At 43.1% G+C, this 18459-nt stretch overlaps 1 protein-coding gene across 3 annotated transcripts in view; it reads left to right on the forward strand.

Annotated features, from left to right (window-relative positions):
* Positions 1 to 4494: 4494 nt before the first annotated feature.
* Positions 4495 to 18459, forward strand: part of UNC80 (unc-80 homolog, NALCN channel complex subunit) — a 121011-nt gene continuing 107046 nt past the window's right edge. For all 3 annotated transcript variants that reach the window (XM_065669803.1, XM_065669802.1, XM_065669804.1), the window contains exons 1-7: positions 4495 to 4586; positions 5900 to 5948; positions 12228 to 12384; positions 13065 to 13363; positions 15826 to 15949; positions 17727 to 17800; positions 18232 to 18371. In XM_065669803.1, the coding sequence (XP_065525875.1) occupies positions 4495 to 4586; positions 5900 to 5948; positions 12228 to 12384; positions 13065 to 13363; positions 15826 to 15949; positions 17727 to 17800; positions 18232 to 18371 (935 nt within the window). The remainder of the gene's footprint in view (positions 4587 to 5899; positions 5949 to 12227; positions 12385 to 13064; positions 13364 to 15825; positions 15950 to 17726; positions 17801 to 18231; positions 18372 to 18459) is intronic.

The following is an 18459-nucleotide window of genomic DNA, read 5'->3' on the forward strand; positions in this document are numbered from 1 at the left end:
TTGTGGCAGCCAAGATGCCAGTGTAGCCTAGTGAACAGAGCACAGTGTGGTTTTAGGACAGCTTGCTGTTATCCCGCTATTGCTTCCTCTTTGTGCTGTAACGGAAAGTGGGGGACTGATTTGGTGGATTTTATCTTTGCAGCATGCACTGCAGTGTTATTGTCCTGGGTTTCAGCAGTAGCAGACATTTTTCTCCTCCTTAATAGCTGGTGCTACTAAGGGCCAAGGACTTTCTGAGTTTCATGCTCTGCCAGGGAGGAGCGGAAGATGGGAGGAAGCAGAGACAGGACACCTGACCATAACTAACCAAAGGGGGTATTCCATAACACAGCACATCATGCGCAGTATTTAGGTACAGTCAGATGCTGACTGCATATCTGAAAGCCTCCACTGCAAGCACAGTTCAGTATGGAGAGAAGTAAAATCTTCCAGGCTGTAAAGTTCCTTCTTCTCTTACATGTTTAATTTCCAGTTTGCAAACTTTCACTTGCATAGGTACAGACCATTTCAACTTCATGTACCCTTTGGGGTGGATGTCTGTGGAGTCTCAAAAACAAGACAAGAACAAAATTGGTCTCTAGACACCATAAAACTAATATAAACCACTTGTGCTAACTCCTGGGTTTAGTGCTGGTCACAGCCTGGCTGGAGTGGAGAATCTGCACCTTTGGGACCACAGTTCTTTAGGGCAGTGCCAGCTGTTGATAATCTTTTCTTTGCTCTCTGATTTGCTTTGCATCAGAGGTTCTTCAAACCTCTGTACAATTAGAGGGATTAAGGTGTCGTTTACAGCTGCATGTTGCTGGAGAGCAATATTCTGAACTCTAAATAAAATTAGACTGCAGATATCTTGCTAACTGAGCTTATGCTTTATTTAGTAATTCTGTAACACATTAGAGGAGTGAAGAAAACAATTATTTAAAATTAAGTTTATCATTCCTACTGCATTGTTGCACTTCTAGCTGTCAAGAGACATGCTGGCAGGAACTGAGAGATTGACTAGAAATGCACTTTGCAGGTATGTGTTTTGATTAGTACAAAGCAGTAGCTATGCAGTTCCCTTTTGATGTCTGTTGGGCTACCTGAGTTCTGCTTGCTAAAGGCTATGTGACAGAGGAAGATGCTGGCTATGCACAAAGAAAAGGTAAGGAAAATAGTGGTGTACTTCCAAGCTATGTCTTCCTCCTAAAGAGTCCTTCAAGAATGTAGCAGAAACCCAGGTAGTGGTACTAGTATATTGTCCTCCCGCTTTCTGAGTTACACTTAACACTGACAGGTGTGGAGCTAGAAAGCAGTTGCCTTATATGCCCCACTCCTGCTCCTTTTTGAGCTGAAGAGAGGATGTTTGGATTCCCCTTTGGAGGCTCACTGAAGTCCTGCTAGAGCTTCCAAAATCTGTTCTTTAGGACTGCCTGTGTTTGGGCACAGCAATAATGTTTACCTGGGTAAGTTTGAAACCAGTGAATGCCCTTGTTTTCCAACTAAACTTGGGGTTTGTGGAGCGTTGTGTTCTTGTTTTCATCCTTGGCTGTTTAGGCCTAAACAGCTCCATTGGACTAACTACACCAAGTGCCTCTAGTGTCCCTGTAAATCAGGAGAATTTGTAGGAGCTTTTGGCTGCAGTCTGTGAGCAGGCTGCAGTGCTGTTTTGCTCTCGCATGTCCTGTTGTGTGTCAGAGTATGGGAATGATAAGATTATGTTTATAGCAGCAAACAGGAAGCTATTGTAAGCGACTCGAATGTAGGAATAAGGAGAGAGACATGTAAAAAAAAAAAAAAAAAACAAGCAAACAAACCCCATATGTGAACTGTGCTTACCACTTCCTGAGAGGATGCAAGTGTGTGTCGTCGTTTAAGCCCAGCCAGTAACTCAGAACCATGCAGCTGCTTGCTCACTCCCCCGCTTCTTCCTCCGCTCCCAGAGGGATGGGGAGGAGAATTGAAAGAATGCAACTTCCACGGGTTGAGATAAGAACAGTCCAGTAACTAAGGTATAACACAAACCACTGCTGCTGCCACCAATAATAATAATAATGGTAAGGGAAATAACAAAGGAAGAGAATACAACCACTCACCACCCGCCAACCAATACCCAGCCCGACCCAAAGAGAAGTCTAGCCCTTCCGGGTAACTGCCCTCAGTTTATATAGTGGGCATGATGTGCTGTGGTATGGAATGCCTCTTTGGCTAGTTTGGGTCAGGTGTCCTGCCTCTGCTTCCTCCCGGCTTCCCCTCCTCCCTGGCAGAGCATGAGGCTCAAAAAGTCCTTGGTCAGAGTAAACATTACTTGGCAACAACTAAAACCATCGGTGTTATCAATGTTGTTCCCAGGCTGAAAGTCAAAACCACAGCACTGCACCAGCCACCAAGAAGGAGAAAAATTACTGCTACTGCTGAACCCAGGACATTCCATAACATGTTAAAGGACTGGAAAAAGGAATTACTTAAAAATAAGTTTATCACTCCTACTGTGTTTTCTTTCAGTTCTGACTGTCAGTAGGCAAGCTGGCAGGAATTAAAACTCAAATTTGCTTTCCTAACAAGAAGACTTTGTATACAAAGTCCTGAATCCATTGAAGGGATTTGGAGTTGGGAAACATCTTCAATACATAACTTGCTTTTAGAAGTAATTTGTTTTACCCATCTTCTCTCTGTAATTAGTTCTCATAAGATTATTTCTTTTCCTGTCTGAACTCATTTAACTGAAGGAAAGAAAATAGTAATTTAAAACTTTCCTATCTGAGCAAGCTCATTCTGTGAATAAAAAGGCCTTACTTCTGTGCCGCAGCAGCAAATGACTTACAGCAAAAATTCCAGCCAGCCAAACATGGCAAACAAACCCAACCAGTTTAGCATTTCAGCACGTGGGCAGATTAGTGATTTTAATTATTTAAACTTTTTGTTTGTAAACATATTGTTTAGGTTTTGCTTAACAGATAAACTTCTGACTTAGTACTCCTTTTGTGCAAGAGGGGGATGTAGACCACTTAGGGTACTGTTTCCTGTGAGTGGAGATCCAGACCAGCCTAAGGCACTGCAACAAAGGGTTGGGTTGGGCACCAGGAAAAACTTTATCCCACTGGGAATACATGCAGATTATCAAAGAAGTGGTACTGGGTTTTCAGGAAACCTGTTTGTCAAAGTACTCACAATGAAGGAAATAGGTTGTGTTGATCAGTTCAGCACCTGCTCCAGGAAGGAATTACCTCGGTCAGTCTAAGTGCCTAATATTAAGTAGGAAGATTTGAAGACAGGAAGAAATATGGCATTGCCTCATTGGAGCATCTCTCTCTGAACTTGCAATCTTTTTATATAAGCAATGGAATAGCAGTTTTTTGTGTGTGAAAAATTAACTGATAAGGGTCTTTTGTTATATTCTGTTAAATATTTGTAGTAATATACTATTGTCTGATAGGTAGGAGAACTAATCTAGCAGTGACTGAGAAGTATTTCCAGCAAACCTGACTCAAATATATCTTTATATTAGTCAAATCAGTCTGGTGTCTAGTTGGAAACACAAGTAAATCTGCTTTGGTGGTCACCATCCTCTTCACCACTGTTTGTCTCAACTCTTGCTGTGTAAGAAAAGCCCAAGGAATAACTACCCAAATTTCCCTTGCTCCTACCACCAATCTTTACTTTCAGTTACTGGCTTCCTTTCTCTCCCCACTCTGAAGATAAACGATTATTTCCCCACTTAACAGCCTTGCTCCATGCTGCATCAGACGCTTTGAGGGCTCTTGCCGTTGTAGATCCCCAAGCAAGGGAACCTGGCCTTATAAATGACTAATGAACTCCTCACCACCCCCAGCTTTTTCAGCCATCTCGATTCTGCTCCTCTGAGGCTGTGGAGAAGCTGGACCAAGCTCCACCCGATTTACAGGAGCAGCGCATTTGAACTTCTGCCTGCCGCAAGCGGGCGGCGAGGGAGGGAAAGAGGAAGAGGGGTAGTCCCTCTCCTGTCCTGCCCGTTTCTCGGCTGCTTTGCGTCTTCCTCTCGCTGCGGGTTGGCGTGGCCTCGAAACTTTCCCGCGGTGAGCACCGCGCCCGAGGGAGGGAAGAGGCAGAAGGAGCGCGGCTGCTCCGGTGCTTGGGGGAGCAGCCCCGCTTCTCTCCCCAGGCGCTGAAGTTTTGCAGGTAGCCCGGGCCGGGCCGGGGTGGTGCCGCCGTCCCCCGCGCCAGCCACCCGCCCTCCCCCGTCGCCGCTTGCCGGCGCGGCGCTCCGTGCTGGAGCTGTCCACAGAGGGAGGTGCTGAAGGCAGGGAGGAAGCAGAGGGACGCGGACATCTTCGCTCCCCTAATTTCCTCCCTGCCTTCTGCAGCCATTTTGCACCAGCAAAGCTGAAGGGAGGTGTAAGAGGGGAGGGAGCGGGTGGGCTGCGGAGGATGAAGGGAAGAGGGTAAAGAGTTGCGGAGAGCGAAGAGGCAGCCATGGGAGATCCCGACTGGTACGTCTGCTAAGACTGGCTCACAGCAGCAGTTATCATCAGCACCATGGTGAAAAGGAAAAGCTCAGAGGGCCAGGAGCAGGAGAGCGGCCGTGGCATCCCTCTGCCCATCCAGACCTTCCTCTGGAGGCAAACCAGGTGAGAGCAGCAAGCCCTGGATACTTGGGATATAGCTGCAACAGGGCAGTGGAAGGGGGAGGGGGAGGCCGGGCCAGCTGCTGCCCAGTGGCAGGGAGGAAGCAGTTATTGCAGCTGCAACATGAAGGCATGAAATAAGCTGTTCCCTTTGCAGTCAGTATATAGAGAGATCTGTGTATATCGGGTATGGGGGAAGGACTGGAGGCAGCTTAACCTAGTGGCAGTCCCAGGCAGCTTCTTGATATGACTTTAAAACATCAATGTGTATGTGTCTATGCACTTTTCCCCTCCTCACTGTCCCCTGTACCCTCTTTTCCGGTTCTCTCCCTCCCCACACTTTTAAGAGGACTTCTGGAGCTTTGGTACCAGAAGCAGCATCCCTCAGTGCTGCACCAGACTTGCGGCTTTGCTTGTATGTGTATTTGCTTGTGTCTGTATTTGCAGCCATCCTGGAACTGTAATCTATGCTTTGAGAGGTCAGCATGCAAACAGATACGTCAAAGTCTCACCTTATTTCATTGGGTTGGAAAGTAATGATGTGTAAGAGGCAGGCTGAATGCATGGCTGGGGCTGTATGTTCCCTGTGAATCCTGTCTGTCTCCTGTCTTAAAAGAATTCTAAACTGAAAACATTGTGGGAGCTGAGGGGGAGGTTGGAAGGTTTGAAGGTTGTGGCTCTAATTTAAGGCCTCAGTCACAAAATCCCTTTATTCCACCTTTTGTGTCCTAAAAAAAAAAACCACCCCAAGATAATGCTGTAATAAGGTGACCTGATTATTTGCTTTTTTAAATATTTAACTCTGATCCCATTCTGGAGGGGAGTGATAGCAGAGGGTGGGTGTTCTCTACCTCTAGGGTACAGGCCTGCATTTTGTCATAAGCTTTCCACATCAGTAACTGTGGAGGAAAATACATAATGCTAAACTGGCAAATGGAGCTCTTGCTTAAAGCAGAGGCAAGGGGAAGTTCAGCAATTTTTAACACATTTTAAATGGAATATGTTGAAAATCTTTCACTGGGGTAAAATGGCTGAAAACTGCTGGGGGAAGATTTTATTCATGGGGAACAGGACTTTTCTTGAGGGTGGATTAACTGCCTCTTGGAATATCAGTGCGGGTACTTTCGCCTTCTAGAAAAGGTAATGGCATTTTGTCAGATGTCATCAACAGGTATCTGAACATTAATTATGGCCTTATGACTTCCTTTACATTAAATTTCTAAGCCTTTTGCTAACCTTCTGACATGAGAAAAATAACTAAGCAAAATCTACACTTGAGGTATTGGATCTCTAACACTTTTTCTCCTTTCCTTCAGTGCATTTTTAAGACCTAAACTGGGGAAACAATATGAAGCATCCTGTGTGGTATGTACATGTTTCTCTTTTTCAACTCTTATGAGTAACTAACTTTTCATGCAACTTGATCTGACCATGGTGGCTGATCAGAAGCTTCTCGGCTTACACCAGAAGTGTATTAGTCTATTCAACTTAATTTTGAACTTTTAATCACATGAAGGATTTGAAGTTGTTTCCCATCTAGAGAATTTGGATATCATGTGCATCTCTAGACACATCAAAAATAAATTGATTTGGATATTATTAATTGAACTAATTAGTAATTAAGTAAATAATGGTATGAGAAGACTGAGCTATGACAGTCTGGGTCTAAACTTGCAGTTCGTCTTGTGTATGTCCTTTCAGATTAGATTGATGTAATTTCAGTCTGCAATCACTGGAGTTCTTTCAGATTTAAAATATTGAAAATCTGAATATTACTGACAGGCTTTAAACAGTACCTTTACCATTGTGCAAGATGAAAATACCTCCTCTGCTGGAGGGAGTTCTGCTGGAAAACAGAGGGAGCATGTCTTAGCAGCATAATTAAAGAACGGTTATTATGTAGATACTATTAACTCTTATTTCTAACTGTATTTCAAATGAAACATCAATCCACTTGTCTAAATGGAAGAGAAAAGGAAGGCATGCAGCAAGTTAAAGTAAGATGGGTGTCTAGGGAATTTCAGAGTTCCTTGAACTGTTGCTGATCTTTGGATGACTTAAAGTACATTAAGCAGTTGCAGCCAGACTTGACAGACTGGAAAAACTTGGTCTGGACATGTATCTTAATAGTTTAAAGTACTTAGGTCTCTCTGCAGCAATTTTCTGACTTCCTCCTCACAAGATATTAAGCTGGTGAAGCCCTAGTTGCTACTGACTAATTTTCTTCTAAGAAATCCATAAATCTTTCAGGGTTCTTGCTAGATGCCAAATACTGATATACAGGGCTGCTGGCTTACTGTGTTGGTAAATAAAATGAACTGTAGTTTTGGCAGATGAAGCAAAAGGCATTATCACTGGTTTTTACCATTTTATATCAGGTTTATAACTTGTGTAGAAAATGGATTTTGTTGCCTTATGAACTTTACCAGGAGCCTCAGCAGTGTGCAGGAGCCATGCCTCAAAGTACCTACTGTCTGAGGCTGTGGCCTGTCTGTGAGCTAATGTCTGTCTCTGTTGGGCAGAGGAATACAGCTTCCTTCTCTGTGTTCCCCATGAGGTACCTATCTGTCTGTGACTGCCTTGTGCTTCATGCTGTGCTGTTGGCATCAGGTCTTCCTCTGTGTCCCCCAGGCTGATTCTAAAGCACCTTTCTTTTATGAGCACATATCAGAATTTACTAAGTGTAAAAACAAAACAGAAAGCCCAAACAAAGCAAAAAGCCACCAACCAACCAGGTAACAACAACCAAACAACAACAAAAAAATAACCTGATCTGCAAGACAGCATAAATCACATGCTTCAGCCGACCGGTCAGCCTTACCTCCATCCCTGGAAAGATGATGGAACAACTTATTCTTGACTCCATCACTAGGCATATCAAGGATGAGGGGGTCATTAAGAACAGCCAACATGGTTTTATGAGGGGGAAGTCATGTATGACCAACCTTATAGCCTTCTATGAGGAAGTGACTAGGTGGAGGGATGATGGTAGAGCGGTAGATGTAGTTTTTCTTGATTTCAGTAAGGCATTTGATACTGTCTCCCACAGCATCCTCATAGATAAGCTAAGGAAGTGTGGGCTTGATGAGCAAGTAGTGAGGTGGATCGAGAACTGGTTGAAAGGAAGAAGGCAGAGAGTTGTGGTCAATGGCGCAGAATCTAGCTGGAGGTCTGTGACTAGTGGAGTTCCTCAGGGGTCGGTGCTGGGACCGGTGCTGTTTAATATTTTCATCAATGACCTGGATGAGGGAACTGAGTGCACCCTCAGCAAGTTTGCTGATGACACAAAACTGGGAGGAGTGGCTGACACACCAGAGGACTGTGCTGCCATTCAGCGAGACCTGGACAGGCTGGAGAGTTGGGCGGGGAGAAACTTGATGAAATTTAACAAGGGCAAGTGTAGAGTCTTGCATCTGGGGAAGAACAACCCCATGTACCAGTACAGGTTGGGGGTTGACCTGCTGGAAAGTAGTGAAGGGGAAAGGGACCTGGGGGTCCTGGTGGACAGGAGGATGACCATGAGCCAGCAATGTGCTCTTGTGGCCAAGAAGGCAAATGGCATCTTAGGGTGCATTAGAAAGGGAGTGGTTAGTAGGTCAAGAGAGGTTCTCCTCCCCCTCTACTCAGCCTTGGTGAGGCCGCATCTGGAATATTGCGTCCAGTTCTGGGCCCCTCTGTTCAAGAAGGACAGGGAATTGCTTGAAGGAGTCCAGCGCAGAGCCACAAAGATGATTAAGGGAGTGGAACATCTCCCTTATGAGGAGAGGCTGAGGGAGCTGGGTCTCTTTAGCTTGGAGAAGAGGAGACTGAGGGGTGACCTCATCAATGTTTACAAATATGTGAAGGGTAGGTGTCAGGGTGATGGAGCTAGGCTTTTTTCAGTGATATCCAGTGATAGGACAAGGGGCAATGGGTGTAAACTGGAACATAGGAAGTTCCACGTTAACATCAGGAAGAACTTCTTTACTGTAAGAGTGACAGAGCACTGGAACAGGTTGCCCAGGGGGGTTGTGGAGTCTCCTACACTGGAGATATTCAAGGCCCGCCTGGACAAGTTCCTGTGTGATGTACTGTAGGTTACCCTGCTCTTGCAGGGGGGTTGGACTAGATGATCTTTTTAGGTCCCTTCCAACCCTTGGGATTCTGTGATTCTGTGAAAGGAAAGGAGGCTCTGGAAAAATGCATTTAATGAGTGACCAATCCATTTCCATCTCTTAGATGAAGGAGAACTTGACTCTCCTCTAATCCTTAACATAATCATTAAATTATGGTAGAAGGCTTTCAAAGGTGGGCATAGTTCTGAGCAATTGATGGGATACAGCCTGAGCTGCTGCATCTGCCATCTTCTTTTACTTACCAGTTTCCTATCCCTGACAATGCACTGGAGTGCATTGGAGTGTTTGCTCACATCAAAATACCTTCTGTAGTATCCAGTGGGGTAGCAGAGTGCAGCGTGCATGGGTGAGACGGGGTTTCTGGAACTTGACAGGTAGCTGGCTTGTCTTCTGAAACATCAAGCTGATTATCTAACACCACTGTGTTGACTAGTATGCCTAAAAATACTGTGCATCTGTTATATGAGCTGTCTTTAAATTCTCCAGCCAGAATTGTTCTAGGCATGTCTATAGGCTGTTAACTGTCTGACAATGCATATGACACAACATTGTGCAGCATTCTATTATTATTCTTGGCTCTAAACTTGCTGCAGTAGAGCTTGCTGCATATTGTGCATTGAGGAAGCAGATGCTGGAGGCCTAGATTCAATGAGAACAGCGTCTGGTCTGCAAGAGCAGATTTCATTGCTGCTTAGGGCTTTGCTTTATGCCGTAATACTTGAGGGAAAATCTGGCCCTTGTTTTCCTTACCTGAACAATTGCACTGACTTCAATTGGACTATGAAAAATAGCCTTTAGTCTGGAGATAAATACCCTCTCCCGACCCTGCATTGGCTTACACTGTCTAAATGGTCTTATTCCTCAGTATGGACTCAGTGTTCTTCCTTCTCCCCATTCTGAAGCTGTTCTGCCCTGACACCATGACATTGCTAATGTGCGTGAGTGAAACCTGTAAATGACCCCGCAGGAATGAAAACAGTCCTGTACAAAGCCAATGCATTTTTTTCAGTGAGGATAAGTGGACTCAAGGATATGTTTTAAATTCTTTTACTCTGGATTGCACTGGGCATGGAAGAACCCAAACGTTTCCGGGAATATCCTATGAATTCAGTTTACCTCTTTTCTGTTTTTTCTTTTTTCACTTGTTTTTCGCAAATGTAATATGTTTTGTTGTTATGAATGATCAAAGGACAGATAAGGAACAGATCTTAAAAACATGCCACCTTTATTTTATCTAGCCAATGGATGTGATTGCAGAAAATTGATTTTTTTCTGAACATGGGAATTTTCTGTAAATAAAGTGCTTGGCATCTGTGTTTCATTGCTTTTCACTGTTAGTACTATTACTATGTTTAGTGAACAATGAAGCCTTACCACCTCTGTGTTATGAACCCCTAGATTAATGTTTTAGATATTTCTAGGAACTCTTCCCTACTCAAAGGACCTTCCTCAGACTGATAATACTTCCTACCTGCATTTCAAGTTCTTTCCAGTCTGAAGTGACTTTAGCAATGGTCTCTGCTTTCCACCATGATGCAGCCTGAACTTTGGAAGAACAGGGCAGTAAACTTCCCTCCAAGGACAGAAGCCTGGTTCAGAAAGCACTAATAGTTTCTCTGTGTCTCTGCCAGGGTCCTGCTGTACATACAGTAGGCTAAGCACTGGGCTCTGTTCTAGGGCTGTTTCTCTGGAGGGTGCCTTCAGCTCATCTGGCACTCCTGAGAGCCATGTCTTCGTGTTCCCGCTATTCCTGGACTGATAGGAAGAATGGCAGAAGACTATTTCTTTCTACAGACAATGTGGTTCCCAGCAGATTGCTGTGAAGGGTGATTTGAAGCACCCTTTCCCTGGTAAATATATTATCCGATCCTAGTGTTAAGAAATACACATTGCTGCCAGCCTAATCCATGGCACGTTATTTTTGACTAATCCTCAGGAAGCCAGTGATTTTGTCCGTGTATTGCAACTAATGCCCTCCAATTTCAGCCATTGCTCCACAAAGGGAGTCTGTTGAGTTTGCTGACTGGAACCTGGGGGTTCTAGTAGGTGGACAGTGTGACTCTATACACATGTAATGGTTGTTGGCAGCTTTGATGTTTATTGCCAGTATTTCCTCAGATTCAATTTGTGTTGCTAAATGGCTTAGTCTGCTATAAGCACACTAAGTTCTGGATACCCCCCAAATACATTTGGATAAATCATATAGTCTATCTCACCACCTCTTTGTCTATGCCTGGTGCTATTGGTAAGTACAGATAGATGTGTGTTTCTCCTCCTCCATGTTGGCCAGATTGGAGCTGTTATGGGAATGCTGTAAAACCATAACAGTGCAACACTATGCCTGCATTAGGGCATCCTGCCCCTCAATAGAGGAGCTCATGTCTGTCCGCAGTAGCAAATGTGGCCGTCACTTGAAACAAGTGTGCTGAGCTGCTGGGGTATGCAAAAGAGTACATACTAGCACAGGTTAGCATGCCATGCCTGGGAGTGACTGGTCAGATAGGAGAGCTGGGTCATGGCTGCTGCCCTGTCCGCTTTTCTTCTTTTACAATGAAATCTATTCTTATTAACACCCCACCCCAGTTTTACAGGAAAAATCAGTATGACTGGTGTTGAAGGATAAGCTTTATGAACCTGGAGTGAGGGCATTTGAAGCATCCATTTGGCAGTGAATGCCAACAGTTACTTGTTATCAAGCCCAGAGCTTGATAAAATTGATTTAACAGCTTGTGACCAAATGGGTAGCCAGGAGGCTAAACTGGTATATGGCAAGGATGTGCATTGTCAGTAACGTATTTCTTCTCTTTAGGAACTTCACTGAAGGAATATAACTGCTTTTGTGACCTATAATGAGATCTTTGTGTCTGAACAGAGGAACAACTTACCGAAACGGTTGGAGCAACTAGCAATAAGAAACTTCCTTAGGGATTTCAAAGGCAGATAGTCTTATTTTGTGTGGCTTGAGGTGGAAATAATGAACTTGCTGCAGCCATCAGCTCTTTTAAGTGTTCACAAAAGCATTACATCATGGCTCGACAAAAAATTTTGTACATTGATTATTTTTTGTGGCAGGGTGTGAAAACATTTCCTAAGGCCTATATACCTTTAATGGGTTGCCCTTTGTGTTACACTAAACTGAAAGAGCATCTGTGTGTGAAAAGAATCTCCAGCTCTCAGCTCCACAAATACAGGCTTCATTAGCTCCTGTGACTTTCAGCAGGATTACTGCATGCCAGATTAATGCCCAGCACAACTGCAAGTCTGCCTTGATGTCAGCACTTACTAATATACACGATGTTTGCTTTAATTCTGTTTTTATTACAGAAAGTATATTGAGTGGCCCATTAATTCCTTAGCCAAGTATGTCCATATGCCTGGTGAACTTTTAGCTACAGCGTGTCTTTCAGGAATAGTATTACAAGCTGTGCTTACAGGTCACAGGTTTTGAAAAGAGAGCATTCTATGTACTAGAAGGTATGTGCAGAAATAGATAATACAGTGTCTTTTTTTTCTTTGTTCTTACTTTTAGTCTTTTGAAAGAGTTTTAGTAGAGAACAAGCTGCATGGCCTTTCTCCAGCTCTCTCTGAAGCCATCCAGAGCATTTCTCGCTGGGAACTCGTCCAAGCTGCGCTCCCGCATGTACTGCACTGCACTGCCACGTTGCTATCCAACCGAAACAAGCTAGGTTAGTGCTCATGTGAGTCTGGTTTTCCATTCCTGAAGTTAACAGTCAAAATATGACACATTGAGGCTCAGGGTACCAACCTGTTCTAAATCCTAGAATCCCACTTAGTTAATTCTGTGGATTGCCCTTTCTTCACCTGTTCTCCTTTATAGCAGGGTACCCTGTGAGAGCTTCCCCAGTAAAGCTTATGGTCTGATGAGCTGAAGAGTCAAAGCAGTTCAATAATAATTTGCTAGTTATTTTTCAGAGATAGTAGGACTAGCTGGTTTCAGCAGTGATTTCAGCAGGAATTTGCTTCATGAGACATGCCAGTAGGGAACATTAACAGAACACAGCTTGAGCACCTTGCAGTGCTCACTTGCATTTCGTCTTACCTATTAGAGTCAAATGGACAAGACAGTCGAGGTTGTATCTTTTAGGACCACTCTATGTCCACACATTCAGCTTGCGACTGACATTTCAGGGACTGAAGTGCAAATGCTGTGAAGTAAATGGAGGCTTGTGAATTAGGAAGTTTCAGACATAGAGAAACACTATGTTGATACTTGTAATGATAGAATTTTAATTTTCCAGTGCTCATCAGGAAGTTGGATGGGCACTTTTCCTGTGCAGTTCTGAAAGTCTCAGCAGTACCATTAGAGGAAACCCTGTGAGATACTGTGATGCATTTTTCCATCCAGGACATCAGGATAAGCTTGGAGTAGCTGAAACAAAGCTTCTACACACACTTCACTGGATGCTGCTGGAGGCCCCTCAGGACTGCAGCAATGACAGATTTGGAGGAGACAGAGGCTCTAGTTGGGGAGGGAGCAGTAGCGCCTTTATCCACCAGGCTGAAAATCAAGGATCACCAGGACATCCCCGGCCCATCACCACGAATGATGAGGAGGAAAATAACAGAAGGAAGTTCTTCCAGAACTCAATGGCCACAGTGGAGCTTTTTGTGTTCCTCTTTGCTCCCCTTGTTCACAGGATTAAAGTAAGTGGAACACTGATGGGGTACATGTGCAGAGACAGCTCTGAGCCAGAAAAGAATGATTTTGCCTTTGAGATTGTTATTTAATTCAGCCTACACACTGGGAGACCACTAGAAATATTTTAATAAGCTGGCGGAATACCACTGCCATCAGGAAGAAATACTTCCAGTGACATGAACAATCACTGCAGCATCAGGCAGACACAAAGGCAATAAATCTGAAGTGAGCCATTTTAATCCCTCTGGAATGACAAAGATCTGTGGCCCTTGTGAAGTCTTTGGGATGCTGGAACTTGCAGAAAAGATTGTGAGCTTTAGCTTGCTCCTGTGATTCTCAGCCACTGGTTAGAAGGGCCTTGCTAGTTTTTCAGGGATTCCACCATGGGGCTGCCATTGGGATTTATTATTGTCATTACTAATCATCTTTATGCTAATTACCAGGAATGCATGATATTGGTACAAGCATGGCAGCGGGCAATTGAGCATTCCTTTGTTCTGAAGTTGGAAGCAGGCTTCAGGCTTCCTGTCTGCTGAGGTCCCTCTATTGGTTTTGGGCTTAGTGCATTGGGCTTTGCAGAGGGGTGTGATGAGGAGCATGCTCGGGCTCCTGCCTCTTGTCTTCAGCCTCTCTGGAGGGCTGCCTTTACATTTCCAGCTGGGCCTCAGAATAGAAACTGGCTCTGGAGAGTAGGTGTTTGGGAAAGGTCTGTAAAGTCATAAAGTGATGGAGGCTGTTAACTCTTTGAATCCTGCCTTGTGTGCTGCAACAGTTGAATAAGAAAGTACAGGAAATAAAAGGTAATCTTGGTTAAGGCAGGTGAAAGCAGGTCTGGAGAGCTAGGTTTTTTTCCCTGCTTCTGCTGTTAAGTTCCTGTGCAGTACGGCTCAATTCATTTAGCCCAAATTTTTCATACTTGTTTACTAGTTCACTGTAAGCTGCAGGGCCATGACAGGAAGAAATGCTGAATTCTTCCCATTGCTACACATACAAATGTGGGCTGCCCTTTGAATAAATTAAATGAAACTGGAAGTAGAACCCAGCTGTTAGAGATCAGGTTTCCATTTTTTTAATATTAATCTTTCTGGGATATAGTTTCCCATTTAGAAGATGGGATTAATAACAATATCTCCTGTCTACCTTGAAAATCTCTGAGATCTCTGAGAGATCTCACCAAAGCAGAGCTCAAAAATGGTGAGGTAAATGAGGCATGTAACTGACTCACTAAGTCACCGTTGTCCCCTCTGTGTTTCACAGAGGTAGAGGTCTCAGGAAGAGTACTGGTATGATCAGACAACCAAAGTAATGCATGGGCTCAAGGAAGATGATATGTATTTGCAGAGGCCAACCTAGATGATGGAATTCTAACTTCTGAGAGGATCTTGAGTATTTAGCACTGAGTTTTTAAATGAGGCTTTTGGAAGCTGAAGGGGATGCATGTAATCCTTTAACTTAACAACTGTGTTGGCATGACACCAAAAGCTAGCAGTGCAAAGTAAAAACGCAACTCGTTACTGCTACTACATCCAAAAGCTTTGCAATGTGCTCCATAGTAAAAATAGTAATTAAAACCAAGCCTAGTTTATAACAAGGCTTGTGAGCTCGTCAGGATGAGATGACACTAATGAAAAGTGGGGAATAGAAGGGCTGGATGGAGAGCTACAAGCAGGCACCTTCAGCTCTTCTTTTAGCTATGAGACATGTGGAGCTATGTCAACAGGAAATGATGGTGCAGCTGTAATTCTGCTGCCAGAACTGCTGTTACCATGTTTGCTTTGTGGGGATAGCTGGACTATACCAACAGCAGTGTCTCCTAATGTAGATCAAGTAAGTGCATACCTGTACCTTGATCCCCCTAAGATTTACTTGTGTACTAATTAACATGATTTCAGCTACTTGCATACATAAACGCTCGGGTACTAACAGTGCAAATAATAATGACATTATTGTATACTGCTATTTCAGAATAATTTGTACTCAAACAAAAATGACAGAAAATTTGTAATCAAACTCAATTTCTAAGGAATGTTTTAATATTTAGTATTCTTATTCTTTTGGGGCAAGAGGTTCAAGTGTCAGAGTGTAAATCCTAATGTTGAGATTGAATACTGTGGTTATATATGGTCAGAAGGGATGCTCAGTGATACAGTAATGGCCTTTTACAACTTAATGTCCTAGAAAAAAAAGGGTTCATAGCTAGTATAGCATTTTTATTTGGAAAAAGCCTCTTGTATATTTTTCCATTGAGATTTCCCTATTGTTTTTTAATAGTGATACTTGAAATGTATTAATGCCTGATGAACAGTGTCAGTGGCCCTTTCATTAGCATATACTGACCTCAGAACTGCACATGGAATCACTCATTTCTCGTAAGACCTGTGCATCAGAGATATGACAGTCCTTTTAGACTGGAAACAAAATTCTTTTGTGTAAGTTTGTGTGATACAATTTCTGTTTGTCTTCCTAGGAGTCAGACCTGACGTTTCGCTTGGCTAGTGGCCTTGTTATTTGGCAGCCTATGTGGGAACACAGGCAGCCTGAAGTTTCTGCCTTCAATGCCCTTGTAAAACCAATCAGGAACATCGTTACAGGTCTGTGACTTTGCTGTGGTAATGTGGCTCCTGAGAGCTGAGAAGCCTTTCCTTTGTCTGATGATGCCTTATGTCTGTGGCCATCGTATTTGGAGGAGTATGTTGATCCTGCAGGAAATAGTCAAATTTTTGAGAGTAGTTTAAAGTTGTTCCTCCTCAGAGTCAACTGACATTTGCATAAGAATTAAATAGGAAATGAGAGAGAAATCACAAATAGGAAATGAGAAACTGTTCAGTAGAGTTATCATTTCCTGACAGCCTCATGTCTCTGTTTCACCATATCTTCCTTAGCTGCTAAGAAGGGCAAAAGCAGTATCTATTAGCAGCCTGACACATGTGGGGAAGGCCTTCCCAGGCTGGCAGTAGACAAAAATTAACAGTGAAGAGTGCACAGTTGGCAGTGTAGCTTCTCCTCCTATCTAGAATGTGAATTTCACCATTTTATGAAATTAAACAAGGAAGTTTCAAGAAGCTCCAAAGAAGGCTTGGGTTGTGAATTCTTTTGCATACTAGAAGAGGTGACTTTTTCTTCGTACTTCAGCCATAATGAGACTGGAGTTGGGTGCTTAGGCTTCCAAGCCTTTGTGTCTGTCCTAGTTCTAAAAGCCCCTTTTTGCTTTTAAGTTTTTAGACCATAGTTTTGCATAGTTCCTACAAGGTAGTGAATTGAAATTGAAACCCAGTGAATTGCTAGGCTTATTGCTGTAGCATTGCTTGCTTGCTCTCAAAAGCATGGAGCTGGAATTTTCACAGTAGTTTGCCGAATCAGATTTTTCTGGTGGCAAGTCATTTTGGATGTCATATTTTGTTTTGAAGGCTTTGTAGGTCTCTGAGACAGTCCAGAATTGAAAAAGAATCAAGTGTTTCAAATGATTTAAGCCTGTCTCTGGTATCTAGCTGTTCCTCCCTTTGCTTCAATTTCTGGAATTCAAAAAACAGGATTTCAGCCCTGGAAAGTTTTCTTTGTCTGTTGGTATTTTTTTCCATAGGTCTGGATCGTGGTCAGTAAATCCCTAAAGAACAATTTCAGGTGTGAAGTGAAATGAAAATACTCTGTTATGTTTTGAAAATGTTTTCAGCAAACAGGAATAGAAATTGGAACAAGGTTCTTTATATCAACTAAGATTTTGTTGTCTCAAATTGGGTCAAAAAATTTTCATCTACTTAAATTTTCCTTCAAACAACAAATTAAAAAATTCTACTGAAGAAGATACAAATTGTTTTGTTTGGAGTCAGTCTGATACTGAGTCACATCTGAACAGCTTGATATGTGACAGGATTTCAAGGGTTGTCATCCTGGCCTTTGTGATGCCCTTGTTCTGCTGGCGTATCGCTGATTAAACTTTCTGCATGTCATTCGTGTGTCTCCTGTGGCGAAGACATTTGTCAAATTGGAAATTGTGATACATTCTGAGAGATGTAACCTAGAAAAGGAGTGTAACGTATGTAAAAATAACAGGAGGAAGAGCTCCAAAATAAAAGGCACTAGTATGCATAGGAAAACACTATTTGTTGCCAAATGGATTTAGGATAAAATCTATATTCAAATTTAATTAAAAAAAAGAGATTTTTAGCGGATAATATGGTGACAACAAAACTGAAAGGATTGTGCAAAAATTAAATCAGTTCTTTATATGGCTGTGGCTAATGCCTAGGAAGTCAGGAGCAGAAAGATGCTGCTTTGGGTTTGGTTTTTTTTTATGGTTTATGCTTTCAGTGGTATGTTTTAATATTAGAGGTGATTCCTGAAATGTCCTCCTTTGCTGCCTTTTCTCAGCTAAGAGAAGTTCTCCCACCAACAATCAGAGTGTGACCTGTGAATCCCCTAATCTGGACAGTGGACATACTGAGGTAAGTTTTATGCTAAGGTTAGACAAGCTTGAATAAGGAGCTGAGGGAGGGGGGAAATTAATATTGAAACAGCCCTTGGAGTTACCATCCTGAAGTATTGCATCTCCAGAAGTTAACCGTTCTTCACAGTTCTTCTGAATGCTCATAACCCTGTCTGCAGTGCAGCCAATGGGTATGGGGTATACTTCTCAGGATCTCCTTGGCCTTATTCTGTCTTACGTATTTTCTTGGGTAAGAGCCCTATCTTACCCTGTGCCTGTACAATGCCTAGTACTGAGAAGCTCCAGGCTTGATCAGTCTCTTCCTGGTATTACCATGGTATTATGGTATAAGTAATAGTCATGTCCAAGTACAAATTGCAGTAAGAAAACTAATATGGAAGAGATAAATATATTTATATACCTATTTCCTTTTATTAAAACTATCCAAAGGGACTACAGGTGGTCTGTGAGACAACCCAGCCAGATTCTGTACCTCCAAAAGCCACTTTTTCAGCATGTCATCGTGGAAACTCCTTGGATGGAAGCGTATCCTCCCAAACCTCTCAGGAGAGAAGTACTGCACACCCCAGGTACCAATCCCTTCAGCAGAAAGTTAGGCTGGTGTGACTCAATGGTGGAGGTCACGAAAGTCCTTTGTCTTGAATCTGCTGTTGTCCA

This window comes from Lathamus discolor, chromosome 3 (assembly GCF_037157495.1).
Source record: "Lathamus discolor isolate bLatDis1 chromosome 3, bLatDis1.hap1, whole genome shotgun sequence".
Lineage (NCBI taxonomy): Eukaryota > Metazoa > Chordata > Aves > Psittaciformes > Psittacidae > Lathamus > Lathamus discolor.